Raw genomic sequence first — 19,591 nt, forward strand, 5'->3', positions numbered from 1 at the left:
TCATGTACACAAGTGAAACCCTAGTTCTTGTCAATTAATGGAAAAGAAGAACCATAACCAAAAAAGCCAAATGAAGACTTTAGAATGCAAGAGGACAAAACATCCATGAACCACTTAAATCATTTAGATCATTTAAAGACAAAAAAAAGTGAGCAAAAATAGTAATTTTAAATATCTTTTGTATTTTATGTCACTTAGAATATAATTACAGTATCATTTACATTCCTAAAGAAAAATGCTCTTGATCATAATCAAAAATGGCTTTGCATCACAAAACTGATAATGGAATTAGAAAATAATCTAAAACTCTTAGCATACCTGAGCTACCAAGACAGCAGTCAGTCAAAAACCAGCAGTTGGTGCAGAATATGCACTTAGTGCAAGCAATCATCATCACTGGGAATATATCCATAAAGAGGCACTGGTCTCTTTATCAATGGCCAAAGGCCAAAGGAAGAAGGGACAAGGGACCTTCTCGGTTCCACTCTCTGAATCTCAGAAACTGTGACACATCCTTAGTCAATAAGGCCATATCATGTATGTGCCTCATGGACGAGTAGGCATGACAAGGGCAACAGGGAGACCTATCATTCTGCAACAAAGTTTTTCCCCTAAATAATCTTACAATCCTAATCAGTCAACAAAAGGAGACCTAGTTCACTCTACAAAATCTACTATATGGCTTAAAAGTATTATATTTCCGCTTAAAAATCTGTTATAAAAGAAGGTAAAATAATAGTACCACTGTTCAATTTCACTATGGGTTAAGTATTTGTGGGTTCATGTGCAAAGTGGACCACTTGCATAACACTTAATCTATCTGGAATTATTGTCAGTTCCAAACAGACTCATAGAATACAATTAATTCTAAGTGGCAGATTGCCCATACATAAATCTAGTTGATGAGTCATATACTAATTTTGCAAAATTACTAAAATGTTTCATCAAGGTTTAAGGCTAGGAAAACAAAATCAGCAGTTGAGTTCATTCAAACTTTAAAATCAACCATAAACAAAACGTGATTTATATGATCTCCTAAGCATCAGTATGATGTGCACTGAAATATACAGTTAAAAACAAAACTGAAGACATCATGAAAAAAAGTGGTCAAGAACAATGAAGACATAATTCTGGCTTAAGTTTTCCCACCAAAACACTGGATATAAAAACATCATACACAGTTAAAAATATTGGAATGTCATTCTGAAAATAAACTGAAACAAGAAATACAAAAAAAAACAAAAAAATTATCAAAAGCATAGTGAAGTAGCTGCCAGAGAAAAATATTTCTTTACTGGGAAAAGGCCAGCTATTTCATTTTCATTAAGAAATAACATTCTAGATACTATTTTTTTCCTGCAAGAAATATTAATAATACACCATCAGCACCCTCTTATGTAAAAGACTGTAATTCCTAATTCGAAATTTCCTTAGTATTCCTGATTCCTAGAAACTATAAGTATAAATTCACATTGGTCTTAGCATTAGTAATGCCTCTCATGCTACTGATTTCTTCCCCTAAGACAGTGGTTCTTAAGTAAAAGTAACATATCAAAATCACCTAGGGACTATTTTGAAAATACACATTCCCAAATGCCAACCCTCAGAGACTGACCACCATGTCTAGAGTGAAGCTACAGTATCTGTGTTTTGAAAAAATTTCCCCAGCGATTCTGATTGTTCGCTAAGGACCACTGCTTTAAGGGATGAATTACATACTTGTTCTAGCAACTAGAAGAGCTCTTACTGGTCTACCATTGCTGTAACTTTGTCACTGCAGTATCAAAAAGGAAAATTCCACATTTCATTACTCACAGTAAAAAAAAAAAAAGTAAGAGATCTGATAAAACTATCTACTCAAACAACATGCAGCCATACTTGAAAACACTTCCTACATACTTATTGCAGTGTACATTTAGGACAAATGGTTTTGAAAATGTATAAAAATAATTTAGTATTAATCCAACTTCAGGACGTACATGGTCCTTTAAAGGTTTTTCATTTCATTACCATCAAAAATGTATTTCAACAACCTCCACAGTATTTTGAAGAGTCAGGAATTTTAAAATTTTCTAATAGAAAAATTTTAAGTATTCACCTACAGAAAAATAATGAATGGGAATGATATCACTAATATTTTAAAATATAATTACGTCTCACCTATGCTATGCCACGTATCATAAGAAAAATCTTCATCACTAAACTCTAATAATCCCAAGTGGCATTTTCGTTTAAGAACGAAGCACAAAAATACTTTATAAAAGAAAATGTCTTGTAAAAACTTATAAAGTTGAATGCTCAAACAAAAATATCTGAGAGGTTTGATTTCACAATATCAAGTTTCCATATACGCTTTGTAAACACACCCATTTTAGGCTATCAACTTAAATAAAGCCAGTTATCACTTAAAAGAAGATATAGTTTAAAAAAATTTTTTCAGTGCAAAAACACATATCAACTAAAACTATCAACTGACTTAAGACGATTTTAATGTAAAAATCACAACTTGAATCCCATAATATCAAGTAATTCTATAAAGACTAAATTAAAACAGAAGCTCTTCAACAGTTAGCAAGTTTTCCTTTTGTTACTATTCTCTAGTGAAAGCTTTCTTTTGATTAGCTTTTACAATGTCATCAGGAGATGCAGATTTGAAGTCAAATGGTGTTATTGCTATAAGAGGACTTATTTCTTTGTCCTTCACGTCTTGAACTTGTCTACTATAAAGAAAAGTCTTATATAGGTCAAGAGTGCGTCGCTTGCAGCTTTTCAGTGGGTAACGAAGACACAGTGTTGAAGCAAAAGCTGAAGGTCTAGCAGCAAGGGCCTTGGTCCAAGAGAGAGAAAAAGGTGGTTTCCTAGTCAAAGAGCCTTTATTGGTTTTCTTATTAGCCTTAGCAGAATTGAAACTTTTCCCTAACTTTGAACTTAAAACTTTTGTTTCTGATGTTGGAGCAACTGATTGGTCTACTGCATGTTTTGGAACAAGATGAGGGGTTTTTATAAGGACACTAAGATCAATATTTGAATCTATTCCAGGTGACCTTATTTCAGATAAACTGAGCTTAGAAGACTCCTTCCTAATTTGAGTGTTGTCTATATCAATTGTTTCTGCAATCAAATCAGAAAGTGACAAATTCTCAAGATCTCTTGTAGGAGAAGCTTTACAAAATGCCAAAGATGACAGGGATCCTGTTAATTCTGATATTCCAGTCGAAGATGGATACCGATTTGCTAGCTGTGACAGGGGAAAGGATCCCAAACTTGGATCTGTGAAACTGGCAGATGACTGGTTACAAAGATCAGATAAAGGAAAGCACTGGCTTGGATTGTTTTCTTTGTGTTCCTGAAAGAGTTCAGCTAGGGATGGACTTTCACACTGGGAAAACTGCAAACTGTCATTTTTTAAAATGGAATTCTTGGTACTTTGTTCAACTGAAGAAACACTTCCAACTTCAGTCATTTTAGCAGCGTTTACATTATCATGAGCTGTATCTTCCAATGTGCTAGTTAAGAGCGAAGGATTATTTAAACTTCCTATGCTGTTTTGTACTAGAATGCTTTGCAAATCAGGTAGTGATTTGTACTCAGAATACTGAGTACATAAAGAGTTATTAGGTGTTATGTCCTTTGTCATTAAGGATTTTAAATCTGGTATTTCTTTGAATGAAGAATCATCTTTGGAAACACATTCAGATTCATGAGGTCTTAAGATATCAGCACCTAGATTCATTGAAAACAGACCTTCCAGACTACCTGTGTTTGATAATCTGACTGATGGTTGACTTTTACAAGAATCTCTTGGCATATCATCAATTAGGTCAGCTAGTGACAGCTCTTTTGTTAACTTACATGATTCTAGTTTCTTTTCACTTTTAGGTCTGTCAAGTTTCTTTTTTTTGTGGAGTAAATAGTGACTTGGTATAACTGAGGAATTAGGATATAATCCAGATTTTCCTACTGGGCCAGAAAAATCAAAGGGTTTGCTACTATAATCCAAGTGGTTTGCAGATTGAGGACAAGAGCTTTGAATATTATCAGCTGAAACTTCAGAGGAAGATAATAAGACTCCTTACCTTACAAAAGCCATTAATTTTCAGATGAATAGGTTGATAAATGCAGAAGGCAGTCACAGCAACCAAAAGGAAACATGAAATGAGGCATTTAATTACTAAATGTTTCTTTTGATTATAACATGAATAAAGTGATCAAACATTTGATCATTATTTAATAAAAGTGAACACTCTAAAAAAACAATAATAAAGGAATTTTACCTTCCTTTAACCATCTTAAAGTGACCTTCTCACTTTGCTCACTGATATATACAAATACAAGTACCAAGTTAGTCAATATTCTAATTTTCACAAATTTTATAATGTGAGGTTTAAACATACTAAAATTATCATCAGAACTGTCAAATTCAAAATGTCTAAAAGACCAGTGAAAGGAACTTATTTAGTTCATCTTCTCCTATATTCTTAATGTATTAAAAACATGCAAACAAATAACATTCTGTAATTTCTGGAATAAACTACTAATAAAGATAAAATACTATAGACTCATTTTCATTTGGTCAGTTACAGGTACCTCCCCATCAAAATTCTTTTAAAATTTAAACAAAAAATGAAAAAACACCCTTATTTCATGTTAAGAGACTGCATACAACTTTGTTATGGTGAAAAACTAGTCCTCGGGATATAGGAAATATCAAGCCAGTTAATAAATCACCATGCTCCTACGGACAGACACCATACCAATTATTATAAAGATACCTCAGTTCCCTTCTTATGCCAATTAAATTCAAAAACTAACCCCAAATTCTATAAATTTAAAATAAAAGATCAGGCTTTGAAATGCAAGAACAGTATAATTATGATACTTACAACATTTAAATAAAACTAATACATTTACAAATGCTATAAACATAAGGGCATTTTTGTAATTAATTGTCTGGCTATTAATTTCCATCTCCTGAGCCATCAGAGTTAATAAAAAAAAAAAAAAATTAAAAAACTTTCTAAGCTACTGACAAGAAGCAACAAGTGTCTTGTCTTGTTTTTATCTTATTTTATTCCCCCCATATTCTTCTAGTTTTCAAAAAAGCAGGGAAATAATCAAAAAACAATCTTTAACAAAGGAAAGAAAACACAGCACTCAGTTTAAAGATTCACAAATGGGTAAATCAATTGATGATCATCAGGATTACTGTAACATGCACAATTTTCTGCCCATTTTTCTAAACAGCTAAAGCAAATCAAAGCCTCTTTTAAAGCATTAACTGTAAAAAAACTAAAAGAAAACAAGTAAAAGCATACCTTTTGCTATCTTCCCTGTAGATATTGCTCCCTCACTCTTGACCTTCCAATTCTGCATTTTATCTTGTTCCAGAACCATTGCCAAAGCCTTCTGCACATCAAACTTGTTCTTCAGAACGGCTTCAATCAAAGTGTCATCTGGCACAGTGTCTCCAAGCACCTCTCTCATGTGATCAAGGCATGAATAAAGACGAGCTAGAACAGAAAGTAAGTAAAGCCATACATAAATGATGTCATGAAAGAACCCTCAGTTTTCAAAACAAAACAAAAGAAGGATTTGAAACTCTATTAGGATGTCCAACTTTCCTCCTTCCTGGGCAAAAATTACTTACAATGACTATATTTTTATCCACAATATACCTATCTTTCCCTATTAGAGCTCATGAAACAATAAATATTGCTAAAAGAAAATAAATCACTTAAGTTTCTCTCCTAAATAAATGAAGATCTCAGTCAAATATTCCAGTTACTAAATAACAGTCACACAACCAATATTTCAACCATCGAGTTAACCATACACTCCTCAAAAAATATACTTAATAAAATGTAAATTTCCTTTGAAGACATAAGAGACATTTTTGTACCATTCTTACCCACAATCACTACTGTGAACAACTGCAATAAACCTAATAAATTCTGGTGTATTGATCAACAATCACGTTCACACAGGAAGCAGAGATTAACTACTCTTTACTATACCTTGATCAATTCCACTCAGCTGATGGTTCAAAAGAGAATTGGAAGACTCTTTCAGATCGTCGTAATCGTATTCTTCTACAGGCTCACCAAGGGAAGGTCTGTCACGCCGCGAGTAAATAAATTGAGCAGCTAGAAGAGAAAATGATGGGAAAATGCTGTAGCACAGCCACTTCCCAGTAAGTCTTTTGTTCCCCCCGACAAAAGTTAAAATAGAAATTAAAGATTCTGACCTACCACCTATGGCCATTTACCCACATTCTATAATAATGGATAGAATCAAAAACAAAGACAAAATATACCATATCCTAAATCCTGGTCGGATGTCCTCAGTAACTACTCACTGGCTTTAACAACCATCCTCCTTCTTTCTTCCCATCTCTAACAGCTCCACCGAGCTGACTTTTGTCATAGTTTTCGAACACTACCTTTCCTAACACCTCATCCCTGCCTACTACTCCATCTTCCATGCAAAATGTTCTCATCTTTGGAACAAATATTTCAAACCACATACCAAACCTGCTTATCTGCATAATTAAGAAAATACTAAAAACAAGTTAATTTTCACTTTCCGAGAATTGCTGATTTTGCTTGAACCCTACAGCTGACCAAAATCATAGGCCTTAACTTTTGAACAACTCCTACTGTCAAACACTGTCTACGCTGTATACTAGTGTCACATACCTCACTGACTTTCAGCGACTAGTCTATGCCATTCTACAGCAGTGTCATTACTTAATATATAGCTGGTATTGTAGATTTCATTAAAAGGAGGAAAGACAATATATGCCTGAGTATCATAAATAAAACGCAAGTGAGCAAAGGAGAAAATCATCACACGCATCCCAAGTGCTAACTCTTCCACCTCAGCTGGATTCCCAATGAACTCAATTCCTAGGACTGTGCTCAATTGTGAAGAAATAAAATTAAAGAATAAGAAGGAAATTTCAATACAGTATTCTACAGGCAAGGTGTTATTAGGGATTTTATATTATTTAGTTTTCTGGAAGAGCACAGAACACTGAAGTCTATACTGCTTAGTGTTCCTACACTTAACTTTTGTTCATGTTGTCAAGAAGGCACATCTACGAAAGAAAGGGAAGCTAACTCCATTCAAAGTTTGCAACTACTGCATATAAATAATGCACATACAGACCAGATAATAATACTATGGCTTATGCGTAACTCCCATATGCAGAAGGCTGTAGCATAACAGCTATCTATGCATAGACTAAATCAACAATGGCCTTATGGAAGAGTAGGAAAGGCCAAGAAAAAAAATGTAATGATGTATTTTAAAAGCCAAAAGAGCAATATAGGTAACAAGTGCCAAAGAAGCACAGAAGATTAAGTAATCACTGAAGATCAGCACAGTTCTAAAAAAGGAGGTAAGAGGGTCAGAAAAACTGAGGAAGAGGTGGAAGACATGTTGGACAAGAAAAACAAACAAGAGAGATACAGGACAGCTGAGAGATTCAATCTATTCTGCTACAAGGCATGTTACCTCAACAAGACCTATTCACACAAATGGTAAAGAGGAGAATGATGAGGACATAATATTCAAGTGCTTTGACTTATGAGATTTTTTTTTTCCCCTCAACACTTAGAGAGGGAGGGGATGTTTGGCATCACCTAAAAGCAGCAGGGACAAGGGAATACCCAGCACAGAATATGACACTGTATCTATAATGGGACTGCAATGCCAGAGAGACCCACAGGCTTCCTCTTGGCTCAGTTTGGAGGACGTGTGTCGCTTTGTGCATGCTTACTGCTTGGCTCTCCAACATCTGTGAGCATTTGCCTTTGCAACATTATTCATTAGTTCAACTTTTTCTCACATTTCTATAAAGATTTTTACGTTTTTTAAAATGTAAACTCCTATATTTACTGGAATATTTCTTTATTAGCAAGTTAAGGTATCTTTTCAAATGTGCAAGCATTTTTATTAAGATGATTACTGCTTTTGATAGTACTTTACAGGTTGACTCATCTGTCATGATCCTAGTTTTTCCCAGATGTTCTGTTATTTTCAGTATACAGTTTTGAAGACCATAAGGTTTTTCAAGAATACACACATTATGTTTTATATATTTCTCCCTATTTTTATCCCCCTTCAGTACAAGAATAGAACACTATTAAAAAGTCAGCATGGCTAAACAGAAGAGTCTTCCTATTTACAGACTCTCTAAGATGACCACTAATTTCATGTTAAAATCTCAGAACGAGGATGTGTCTTACAATCAAATGGCATCCAACATCATGCAACATTTAGACTGACAGGAGATTTACTTTAGGTGGTACCTAAAATTACAATATACCTTACATTCTGTGGCGATTAATAAAATGTGGTAGTACTAAAAAACATAAACTGGGCCACTTTGTGCCTGGTGATTTACAAATTATTTTCCTAGCTATAATACACTATTCAGTTTAGCCTAAAAGTAACAAATATACTTGCCTCAACTTCCTCTCATAGCTTTTACCTGTGAGGAAAACCGCAAGAAAAATAATAAAAAATTAAGTGAGGGAAAAAATCAGATAATTTCCCCCAACAATTTTTACTTAGGAAATACTGACAGGAAAAGGGAAGTTGTCAATATCCAGGCTGCAACTCAACCTCAGAGGAGCTATTTTTTCCGGGTTGGGGTGGGGGGTGCTTACCCCAGATGAACACACAAACCCAACTCAGAAACCTATACTATGGCCACTGTTTTGGAAGCAGTGTTGGCTAGATTTGCTGGCAAGTGGGGAGGAAAGGAGGATGGACAAAGTCCCCCAGGAAAATAATTACTAGTGGGGAAAAATAGTCCAAATCTTTGAAGTTGAAATGAGAGCCCAAAAGGCAACAAATACAATAAAATAGTAAGAAAAAAAGCAACGGAGAGAAAAAGGATAATAAAAAATGCTATTTGTTTCTAAATTTAAATCACAAACTTTAATGGAAATGCTTTTTGAAAAATTGGGGACACCCATGTTGACGTTTAAAACTTAAGGCAGTTTAACAAACATGAAAGTTTTAAGAATTCAAAACCTGATTCAAAACCAAATTGTTTCCTTAACACCTTAAAATAAAAATCATCTAAGAGGCATTCATTAATGACACAGCTGTCTGGGCTTCTTGCTCTAAAGGTTCTGATTCAGTGAGGTTGGATATGGGGCAGGAAACCTGTATTTTTTTTTTTAATTTTATTTATTTATTTGACAGACAGAGATTACAAGTAGGCAGAGAGGCAGTCAGAGAGAGGAGGAAGCAAGCTCCCTGATGAGCAGAGGGCCCGATGTGGGGCTCGATCCCAGGACCCCGGAATCATGACCTGAGCCGAAGGCAGAGGCTTTAACCCACTGAGCCACCCGGGCACCCCAGGAAACCTGTATTTTTAAAGCTGCATTTGGTCTCCCAGCTAACCAATATCATCAGGGAAGATCAGGAAATACTGGCCTACAAGCCCCCCCAGAGTCCACTCTGTACAGTCAATCAATTCCCTTCCCAAAATACAGCCCCCTCACTCAAAACCCTTCACTAAGCTGACAGGACACACCTACAATTAAAAATTGCCTTCCAGGGGCACCTGGGTGGCTCAGTGGGTTAAAGCCTCTGCCTTCAGCTCAGGTCATGATCCCAGGGTCCTGGGATCGAGCCCTGCATCCCAGTGGGCTCTCTGCTCAGTGGGGAGTTTGCTTCCCCCTCTCTCTCTGCCTGTCTCTCTGCCTACTTGGGATCTCTGTCTGCCAAATAAATAAAATCTTAAAAAAAAAAAAAAAAATATTCTTCCACAGCTTGCCTCCTACTTTCTTTCCTAGTCCTCTTTCCTGCTGCATCATATGTGTTCTCAAATAAGCCTCACATAGAGGCCACTGCTCAAGCGCTATTTTCTTCCTCGGAACAAAGCCATTCTTCCTCCCAAATTGACCAGTCCGATCTCCCTTCCTTCCAGAAGCCTTCCCAGGCCCCTTCATGTAGGACTATGGCTCCACCCACCACACTGCTATGGCATGTCTGAAGACGACCTCTAACATGCTATACTAATTTATAAATTTATTAAATAGGGGTTTTCATACACATTAATACTCAATAAAGATTTTGAGTTGGAACGCACTGAATAAAGATTACTACTGCTTAAGTTATCATTGAAGACCTTTTGACTACAGTAGCTCAGATACCTTGTTAACAAATGAAAAACGAAGCAAGAGTCAATTACTATGAATGTCTCAGGAACAATCAATCACAAAAAGCCAACTAGGCTTTCCCAAATAATGCAACCCTTAAGCTACAGCCAAACAAATAATTTCTTTACTTTGTTTCCTGTCTTCTCTATAAAACCCCTGCTCCTAGCTCCATTCCAGTGGAGCACGCCTAACCACCTCCAGTTTGGAGCTACCTGATTCAAAATGATGTTTGCTCAAATAAATTCTTAAAAATTTCAATATGCTTTGGTTTATCTTTAACACTTCTAATTTTAGTAGGCAAAACAAAACCCATAACTGTTCAAATAAAGTTATATATATGTTGTTTTTGCCATCCCCAATTCCTTGACATATGTTCAATATTCAGTATCAAAGTCAATCTTTCCAAAGGAAAAAAAGCTGTAACATTTAAAAATCATGAAAACTGTGCTTAGTAGAGTTCAAAAAAATACAAGCGCTGATGAATTTTAGAAAAATGCCTATTGATAAAGCACTCAATTATCAGAATTCTTTAAGACCATGACTATGATCATCTCTACAATGATAGTGGCAGTTTGAGAACAGAGAGGATCCTTCTAAAACTCTTCATTATTTTTCCTGAAAATCACCTGGAAAATATACCACTAAAGAAGAAAAGTTTCTGATCTAATATCATCACTATGTTTTAAAAAATTTAAAAATCCCAAACCAGATGTTTTTGTTAAAAATACAGTTTGTCACAGAAAAAACTCAAAACCATTTAACTATCTCCTGCTTCAATAGTATCACTGACTTCTTGGAGTATACCAAAGTAACTCAAATTATAAAACTTTCCTGAATATGAACCACACACAAGATACACATAAAGAGCTATGAGAGACACAAGGATAAACTCTGACCTCAGGAAAGCTAGACCATGAGTGTAAATCTCAGAAAAACACCCTCAGAATGTCTGACCTCAGAATGTATCATCAATTCCTAACACAAGATTAAGCATGATTTATTCAGATAAGACTAGATAAATCAATGTGTTAACCTGCAAGATTAAGATTTCTTTCAGTAGTTCCTCCCTCTATAAAGGTTCCCACCCCTGTACAAGTCAGATTCAAGCAACTTCTAAATCTGTAGGCCTTAACTCCTCTAATTATCTCTAGAATTTCTCTCCAAATCTAATGCTACCACCCTTGTCCTAAACAAATGATTCTCAAAGCAAGCATCAACATACCATTGAGGGCTTGTTAAAACAGTAGCTGTGCTCCATTCTTGAGTTTCTGACTGAAACAGGGCCAAGAATTACTTTTCTAATAAATTCTCAAGTGATGCTAATGGCACATGGACATTTTAAGAACAACTGTCTAATATCTCCATCTTTAGTTAGTATTATAACCTCCAAACTAATCTATGTATATCCACTCATGTACCGCCTTCAATCCAGTCTCTACTTTGTAGAAGGGATTTTTTTAAAACTCCAATCTAATTATCACACCCACATCATCTTCTCATTTCATGAGCATGTCATGCTCTCTATTGTGCTTAACAATATGAGTGATGAAGTTCATGCTAGCAGCTATCACTTAATCACCTAGTCAACTCTGACAGTATTACAGGAGCCCGCAAGGGTTAAGCCATGAAGTTTTCTTTAACATTGCAAATGGCATGTGTCTGAGAGGTTCCTTGGACAAAAACTTTTTTTGTTTTATTTCTTTTATTTTATTCCTCATCCCTATGCAATGTGGCCTTGAACCCCTGCATAAGGAGCTCTAAAGGAATGCTGATGAAGCCATCTGAGCTTCACACCCAGCCTTCATTCTGCTTTGTGATACTGGGGTTGCAGTCTCCAGGAAGTTCATTTCTTCGACAGTTAGCTCCTTTGGGGATCAGCCAATGAGGAAGATGCTAAAGGGAGACTGGAAGGCCAGGGGAAGAACACAAGTGCTCCTTTCCTTTTTACTATTTGTGCATCCCCCTTTGCCTCACCCACATTGCGCACTACAGTAACAGCAATTAGAACCAGTGAGCAGTCTGCCCAAAACTCCCAAAACCAGCTTCCATGTGTCCCCACCTACATCCCTCAGACACCATGACCAGCAAGCCAGCTAGAATTCCCTCTTCAAAAGGCTGAATTGTCGGCCTTTTGCCGACACCAGTACCAGCCATGCAGTCCCCCTCCTCAGAGAGTTGAATCCCCCATTTCACAGTCCCTCCTCTGAATTTCAGAGGCAAAGCAGAACCCTCGTCACAGGTCTAAGCCCCAGCTCCAAGGAGGCATTCTACAAGCTTCTAAAAAGTTGGGTCTGACCTCACCCATTTGCTCCTCTACAACTAAATGCTTCCTGAAGTTACCGCCTTCCTTGGTATTTTGCTTGCCTTTCTTGCATTTTTCACTCTTTAAAATCTGGTAAACTTCTTGTATTAAATTCTCTCTGACAAAACAACTGGTGCAATTTCTATCTCCTAATAGGATCCTGATTGGTAACAGTGTAACACTAGAGAAAGAGGAAAGGCCTTGATTAATAAGACTAAATGAGGAAAGTACAAATAAAGAGCTAGATGCATTTCAGAGGATAAGAAATGGCAGGAAGAGAAGAGGTGCTAAGACAACTTGTGGAACACCTATGCTTTATAAAGAAAGTCAAAAGAACATATCTGGTCTTCAGAGACTGAAAGGGAGCTTAAAGCAAGCACAGGGGTACAGGACAGCTCTGCAGACTATATGGTATTAAAGACAAAGCGGATTTTGATACAAATGTTAATTGTATTAAGCCTTTGAAGTCACAGAAAATGAGTTTTGTGAATTATATTTATGTTGTACCTAACTATATTTAATTTTACCCTTTCCTGGCAGAGTAAAATTCAACAATGCATTTTAACCAAAAGTTTATAGAGTAGGCAGAAATATGAAGACAAATACATTGTTAGGGAAATTAGGAGAAAAGGTCTGGTCAAAGACTATGTCTTTGCTGAAAAGAAGGTATGAATGTATCATGTTTCCTTTATATGGTGTCAAGAAGAACTCTTTCAGCTGGTAAAGACAGGAGATGAAGCTCTAATGTGGAGTCCTATAGGAGCGTGAACTCTAAATCATTCTGTCTCCAGGAAGACTGACCTACATGGATTTGGTTGATTTAACAAACTGTTTAATAGTAGATAAACTGAAGTACCATATGAAGAGAAGTCTATGCGTGACACTTCAATGTTTCTAAGATTCAAGAGATTGCTGAATATATAAAATTAATTACTACCGGCCTTCAGAAGTTCTAGATTTTCGTTACTGACTAAATTACCATTTCGGTACAACTCAGATTATTTGCAAGTTACAAAGAATACTGGAAAAAACATAGTTTTCAAAATTTTCTTCAAATGTTTAAAGCTAAATGATGAAATCAAAACTTTAGTCTCTATTCATGGGTAAAGAAATAATTTTATACATTTATAAAAGTTAAAGACATTATCTTTTTAAATGTTACATAACATTATAGTCTTATGGAACACTCTAGTCCTAGAATGACAATAATACTTAACATTTTTTAACAACCAAATAAGTGGAAATCAAATTATTTTTTAAAAGTCACCTGTTGATGGCGAAATACAATAATCATCCTCTACAGACTGGCCATAGAGATCATCATCTTCAAAATCTAAAATAAAAAAACAAGAGACAAATTCTTCATAAGTTCCATTTTATATTCTTAGTTATTAACAAAGGAGCATCTGAATTCTCTCCAAACTAAACTGTCCCTCAAAATTAAAGGAGCTTGGAATGTCTATTTCTCCAAAAAATTCTAAAAATTTTACCCCAATGTAGGTACTTACTTTCTATATTCATAAAGACATACATAGTTCTTTGGTTTTTAAGCTAACTGGGTTTTCTTAAAATTCTTCCAAGTTTTCACTGCATGTGATTAAAAAATGATAGTATCAGAGACCTCAAACTTGAATCATCTCTCCAGGGTTAAAAATCTGAAGTCATCAATCATTCTTTTCACCAAGTGCCCTTCCATGACCAAAGCATTTGTTTCCCATACAACTAACTAGTATAAGGAATACAATCAGAGCATGAAAGCAGTTTTTCTTCATGTCCAGCTGGTTAATTTCTATAAAAACCATCTTATCCTAAATTCCCTTATGCTCTTTGTTCATGCTGATGGAGACTTTTTTCCTACTGACCAGAATAGGCACTTTGCCCAGATTTTCCTAAGGCTGTTTCTTTTTCCTCAGTAAGGTTCTAGCTAAAACATCACCTATTTGCATATGTCTTCCCTGACCATTCTGGTAAAGCCACAAGCCCCCCTGCCACTTCCACTCTCTCACACACTCCTCCATTTGTCTTCAAAACACTATTATCTGTTTCATTCCATGAGACTATAAGCTCCTTCAGGGAAAGGTTCTATCTTAGCCAACTACCTGGCACAAGGCTAGAACTAAATTAGTTTTCCTTTTATTATAAATTAGTGAATCAATTTAAAACTAAAACATACAAAAAAGGTAAATATATTTACATAAATGCATTCATTCATTTGATATATAGATTATGCCAAGGACTATTAGACATATCTGAGGGACAACAGTGAATGACAGGTACATTTCCAGATCTCTATGAATCTAAAATCTAACAGGAAAAAAGACACAAAAGCAGGCAATTACAAAATTACATGATAAGTGTCTGAGACATGAGAAATACAGAGTGATTATAGAGTGATTTGGGATCACACATACGAACAACAAAAACAGAATTGGGAGTGGGGTGGCTAAGGAAAGATCCCCTGGAATACAGTATTTAAGCAAATTCCAAAGGATAGTTAGCTAGTTTCTGACGGTATTCATATAGTAGGAACACATGTTCAAGGGATGAAACATCTACAGCAAAGAAAAATTAAATAAATGCTACTACTGGATAAAAATATGTAGCTGCCTGGGATGCCTGGGTGGCTCAGCCAGTTAACTGTCTGCCTTCGGTTCAGGTCATGATCCCCAGGGTCCTGAGATCCAACCCAATCCTTGGCTCCCTGCTCAGCAGAGAGCCTGCTTCCCCCTCTCTCTGCTGCTCCCTTGCTTGTGCTCTCTCTCTCTCTCCTCCTGTCAAATAAATAAGTAAAATCTTTTTAAAAATATGTAACAGTCAATAAACTATTAGTCCACAATCCCAAGTAAACACTTTATTATCAGCAAATTAATAAGGAGCCACTTGAAAATACTATTTTTAGATATGAATGCCAAGAAACTTTTCTAGGTCAGTTTTTCAACTGAAATTGATCCTAACAGTGCCACAATATAAAAAAATGAAGAGAATTCTTTCCTAAGATTTTTGTAAAGTGGTTCTTCTCCTCAGTAAAATTCTGTAATATTTACTGCACATAAAGCATTGTTCCAGCTGCTGGAATAAATATAACAATAGAGCAAACATAACAATAAGGTATGGACTATGCCCTCCTAGCACTTTTAAATTAGTAGTTAACATAGCATTAGCTGAATGAAGGCAGCCAAGTAAAGTACTACCCAAATTACAAAGAACAAAGTGAAAGTTAAATAGAGGAACCAATAGGTTTAAAGCACATACTCTCTAATAACATCATATTACTTTTAAGAATTTTCAAATTATTATTTGAAATTAATACAAGGGGGGAAACTTTAAGATAAAAGAGAAATAAACTGAATCCTTAAAATGAGTAGAACTTTTATAACCAGAAATTGGGGATGAACTTCCTATGCTATAGGAACAGCTTGTTTATGATGTCATCAATTGTTCCAAAGAAACATGAAGGACAACCTGAACTGGAGTTGCCTAGGTGAAAAGAGATTTAGCACTTACTCCCACATGCCAAGCACCTCTCCTCCAGAAGGACTTTACTTCACATAGAAATCCTGCTTAAATTCCGCCAACCCACACTGAATAAGGTGTTCTCACTTACATAGCTCCCACAGCACCTTGGGAGTAATTTTTGTAGCATGTCATACTCGACTCATCTGTTACTTGTATATTCTCCCCTTTAGTCTCTCAAACATCCAACTATCAGTCCCCAAAGCTTAGAGCAGTACTCTAAGCACTCCATTAATGAAGAATAAGCACTCAATTAATGTTGGTTGAGGAAATTATAAATACTTATTAATAAATAAGTTGCAATTAGGCCTATTCATATTTTTCATATCATAACCTCAAAAATAACTGTCGGGCTAAAGTCATCTCACAGGTAGCAGTGATCCACACGCCATGTTTACATCCACTGCAACACTTAAAACGGCCTCCAATCTTAAATGAACACCAGGAACATAACACATGACAAGCTGACTAGGTGACAGTCTCCAAATGTAGCACAGGGTGTTAGCTACCCTCCACTGTGGTTAGGGCAATACTGATGTTCTAGAATAATTGTCTGGCAGTGCCAGTAACAACCACCAACATATTAAGCACACTTACACGACCTGCACTTTAAAAAGCAATAGGTCTTTACTCCTTTTTTGTACTCCTTCATATTTGTTTATAATTTTAGTTTGCATGATGCTGGTGATGCCTATAATTATCCACTGTGGAGAGGATGCACTTACCCTAAACTAATTCTAACTCCTTTTAAACTCCTAGAGAACATTCATATGCTCATTTGTATTTCATTTTTTTTTTTTTTTAATCAAGAAGTATGATCCAGAGCCCCCCTGCTTCTAGCATCGCCTTTTTTTCTCCTCCCATTCCAAGATCCATGATCGACCAAGAACTGGGTATACACACCTCAAGATCATCTGATCCACTTATTCACTGGGTCTTTCTGATATCTTTTTTATCATCTCCTAACTTTCCAATTTAACTTGAAACTCATAGAGAATAAGTTATCTGCTCAAGCCAGGTTTTGTACTAAGTATGTATGAACAAACAACAATTTACCACGTAAATCTAGTTACAGCAGACAGCTGAATGTAAGCATGAAGTCAACCGGCCTTTTACAAATTAGCACAGTTTCATGAGCATTTCTGAAAGGGGGGTCGGAAGACACTACCTAGAAGTAGACAATTGTCTACCCGAACTGGGAGGAGAAAATGGGGGGGGGGGGATGATAATGCTTACGTGCACAAATATCAGCAGATCCCAACATTCCCAAATGTCCTTCCCATACGACGGCATGCAGCAACCTCCCTCTCCCTAAATAAAATCAATCCCAGAGGGCAGAAATCATGACTTAAAACAATGCCATTCGCGGGCACTCAGATGTATTGTTATTTTCTCCAACTGAGGCTACTCCGAATTCCAGCCTGGCACCACTAACGAGAAACTCACAGATCCAAGTGGGAGCCAACGGGCTGAGATTCCAGCTGGAACCGCGAAAGTGACGTTCCGGCATGCCCTGCCACCTACCTTCATCGTAGTTATAGCCTCGGACATTCCGATGCCGGGCCATGGCGGCGGAGAGGGCGTTTGCCACCCCTTAGAAAACACACGGTTTAGATACTGATAAAGCGCCAACTGCGGCCTGGAGACCACATACGCGCCATCTTGACTTCCGGCAGGCCTCCGCGCTGAGCGCTTGCGCACGCGCGACGACTTAGCTGCGCACTGCACGACGGTAATGTCTCAGGGTCACCCGCCTCCCTGGGGCGCATGCGCAGAGATGTGCGTGGACGTAGTCTTTTAGCTTGGCGCCCGCCCACAGACAGGTTGACTGACAGAGGGCTCAAAGGGGCGGGATCCCAGTCCCTCGTTTTTTGTCGGTTTGTACCAAAAACTTGGGAGCCGGCGTTCCTGACCTACGTCAGCGTCCCAGGTTATTTCCGGGGTCTGGTTTCTGATAATGAAGCAGACTGTGTACTCAATAGAAGCAGGAAACTTAGGTAACTTTAACCTTTGAGGCCTAGTTAGGGACGTAATAGGCACTCACAAATTGGTACTCGTTTAGTTTAAGAAGTAGTCCAAGATTTAGAGGGGGGTAAAAAGGACTCTTTAAATGGGTAGATACGGTTTAAAGGAGAACCTGGCTACAATAGGTCACCATGCCTTCGATTATGTTAATTTATGGTTTTACGTATATGCTCCATCCTGCGTTAACATCTCTAGGAATCAGAGGTCGGCCCTTGGCGAGGCAGGCAGTATCAGCATCATGAATTCTTTGAGCATTCACTAAACACATAATCACGTGTAACATGCTAAGGGTATTAAATACAGCTTTTTGGACATAGCGTTGGCCTTAGATGTCCTCATTTCTTAGCACACAAAGTGGAAACAAAAACACAAAGTGAATGATGCCGTGTAAAAAAACAACGTCATTATCATACTAAAATTACGTTTCGGTTTTAGCCTGTGTTTTCAAAATGGTGATAATTTACACCAAATTCTAGAAATGAAAGCTTCCTCAACTTTACTATACATAATAAAAAAAAGAATGATGCAGTTCATATTTGTAAGTGGCTTAAATATAATTTAAATGTGCATTTGACTGTGTCTGACTACCAAGTGTTTGTTCTTAACTATCATTGATGTTTAATGTAGCTCCAAGACAAAATTATACAAAAAAAGTTGCTAATTTTATATGGCCTAAGGGTTTTATTTTGCACTTTTAGGTAATTTTTATGTTGCAGCCTGTTTCTTTGTAAAATGGAGATAGTAATAGTATCTAACTCACAGAGTGGTGAATAATAAATTATGCTTTTAAGATGATTTCACACAGATCTCAGATGCTTTAAAATATTAGGCATTATTAAAATACAAATAGCAGCTTCTAGTGTGGTATAATTGTCAGTTATGAGCTTCAGTATAACTCACTGAGGTACGAAGAGGATGAGTTATAAAATGACCACATAAACAGTACTACAAAGCAATGAAGAAGAAAATATTACTTCTGTCTGAGGGATAGTATATAATTTGCCTCTGGTTTATCAATAATGCACTCTCTTACATTCTAAATACTTTTTAGAGCCTTGACTACATCTCAAGCAATAGAGCTTCTTCAGCAGTGAAGACTTCACTGACTTCCTCAGAAAGTGTTAGGGATTTTATTCTCAACCCCTAGAACTCTTTAGTTGTGATTTTTGTCTTGTGGTTTGATTGAAAGTACCATAACTTTGGAGTCATACAAGCCTGGATTTCAGCGCCAGTTCTGCCACATTCTGTTAACTTTTGGGAGCTCAATTTATTTATCTGGAAAATGGGCATAAAAAGATATGTCTTCTGTTTTGTGAAAAGTAAATGAAGTGATGGATGTAAAACAGAGCTGTTACATAACAAGTTCTGTAAGAGAGGAAAATACCTCTACCTTCTTTGGGTCTCCGACTCTAAAAGCAGGAGAAAGCATGTAAGTTTAAATTTTTGCACATACATGGGAGCCTTCACAAGAGAATGAAGATCCAAAGAAGTGACCAGAGCAGGAAGCTTTTATACCTTCTAAACTAAAAAACGGGGTTCCTGGGCAGCCCAGTCTGTTAAATATCTGCCTTTG

General features: G+C 36.6%; 1 protein-coding gene across 2 annotated transcripts in view; it reads right to left on the reverse strand.

Annotated features, from left to right (window-relative positions):
* Nucleotides 1-17,733, reverse strand: part of HBS1L (HBS1 like translational GTPase) — an 84,295-nt gene extending 66,562 nt beyond the window's left edge. Inside the window, exons 1-5 of one of the 2 annotated variants that reach the window (XM_059400770.1) lie at nucleotides 17,518-17,733; nucleotides 13,748-13,813; nucleotides 6,015-6,143; nucleotides 5,316-5,510; nucleotides 163-4,071 (exon numbers count right to left, since the gene is read on the reverse strand). In XM_059400770.1, coding sequence (XP_059256753.1) covers nucleotides 2,591-4,071; nucleotides 5,316-5,510; nucleotides 6,015-6,143; nucleotides 13,748-13,813; nucleotides 17,518-17,560 — 1,914 coding nt within the window. In that variant the 5' untranslated portion in view covers nucleotides 17,561-17,733 and the 3' untranslated portion in view covers nucleotides 163-2,590. Of the gene's footprint in view, nucleotides 1-162; nucleotides 4,072-5,315; nucleotides 5,511-6,014; nucleotides 6,144-13,747; nucleotides 13,814-17,517 lie in introns of those variants that run through there. The other variant, XM_059400769.1, reaches the window with a different exon arrangement.
* Between the last annotated feature and the right edge of the window lie 1,858 nt (nucleotides 17,734-19,591).

The sequence above is a fragment of the Mustela nigripes genome, chromosome 5 (assembly GCF_022355385.1).
Source record: "Mustela nigripes isolate SB6536 chromosome 5, MUSNIG.SB6536, whole genome shotgun sequence".
NCBI classification, from domain to species: domain Eukaryota; kingdom Metazoa; phylum Chordata; class Mammalia; order Carnivora; family Mustelidae; genus Mustela; species Mustela nigripes.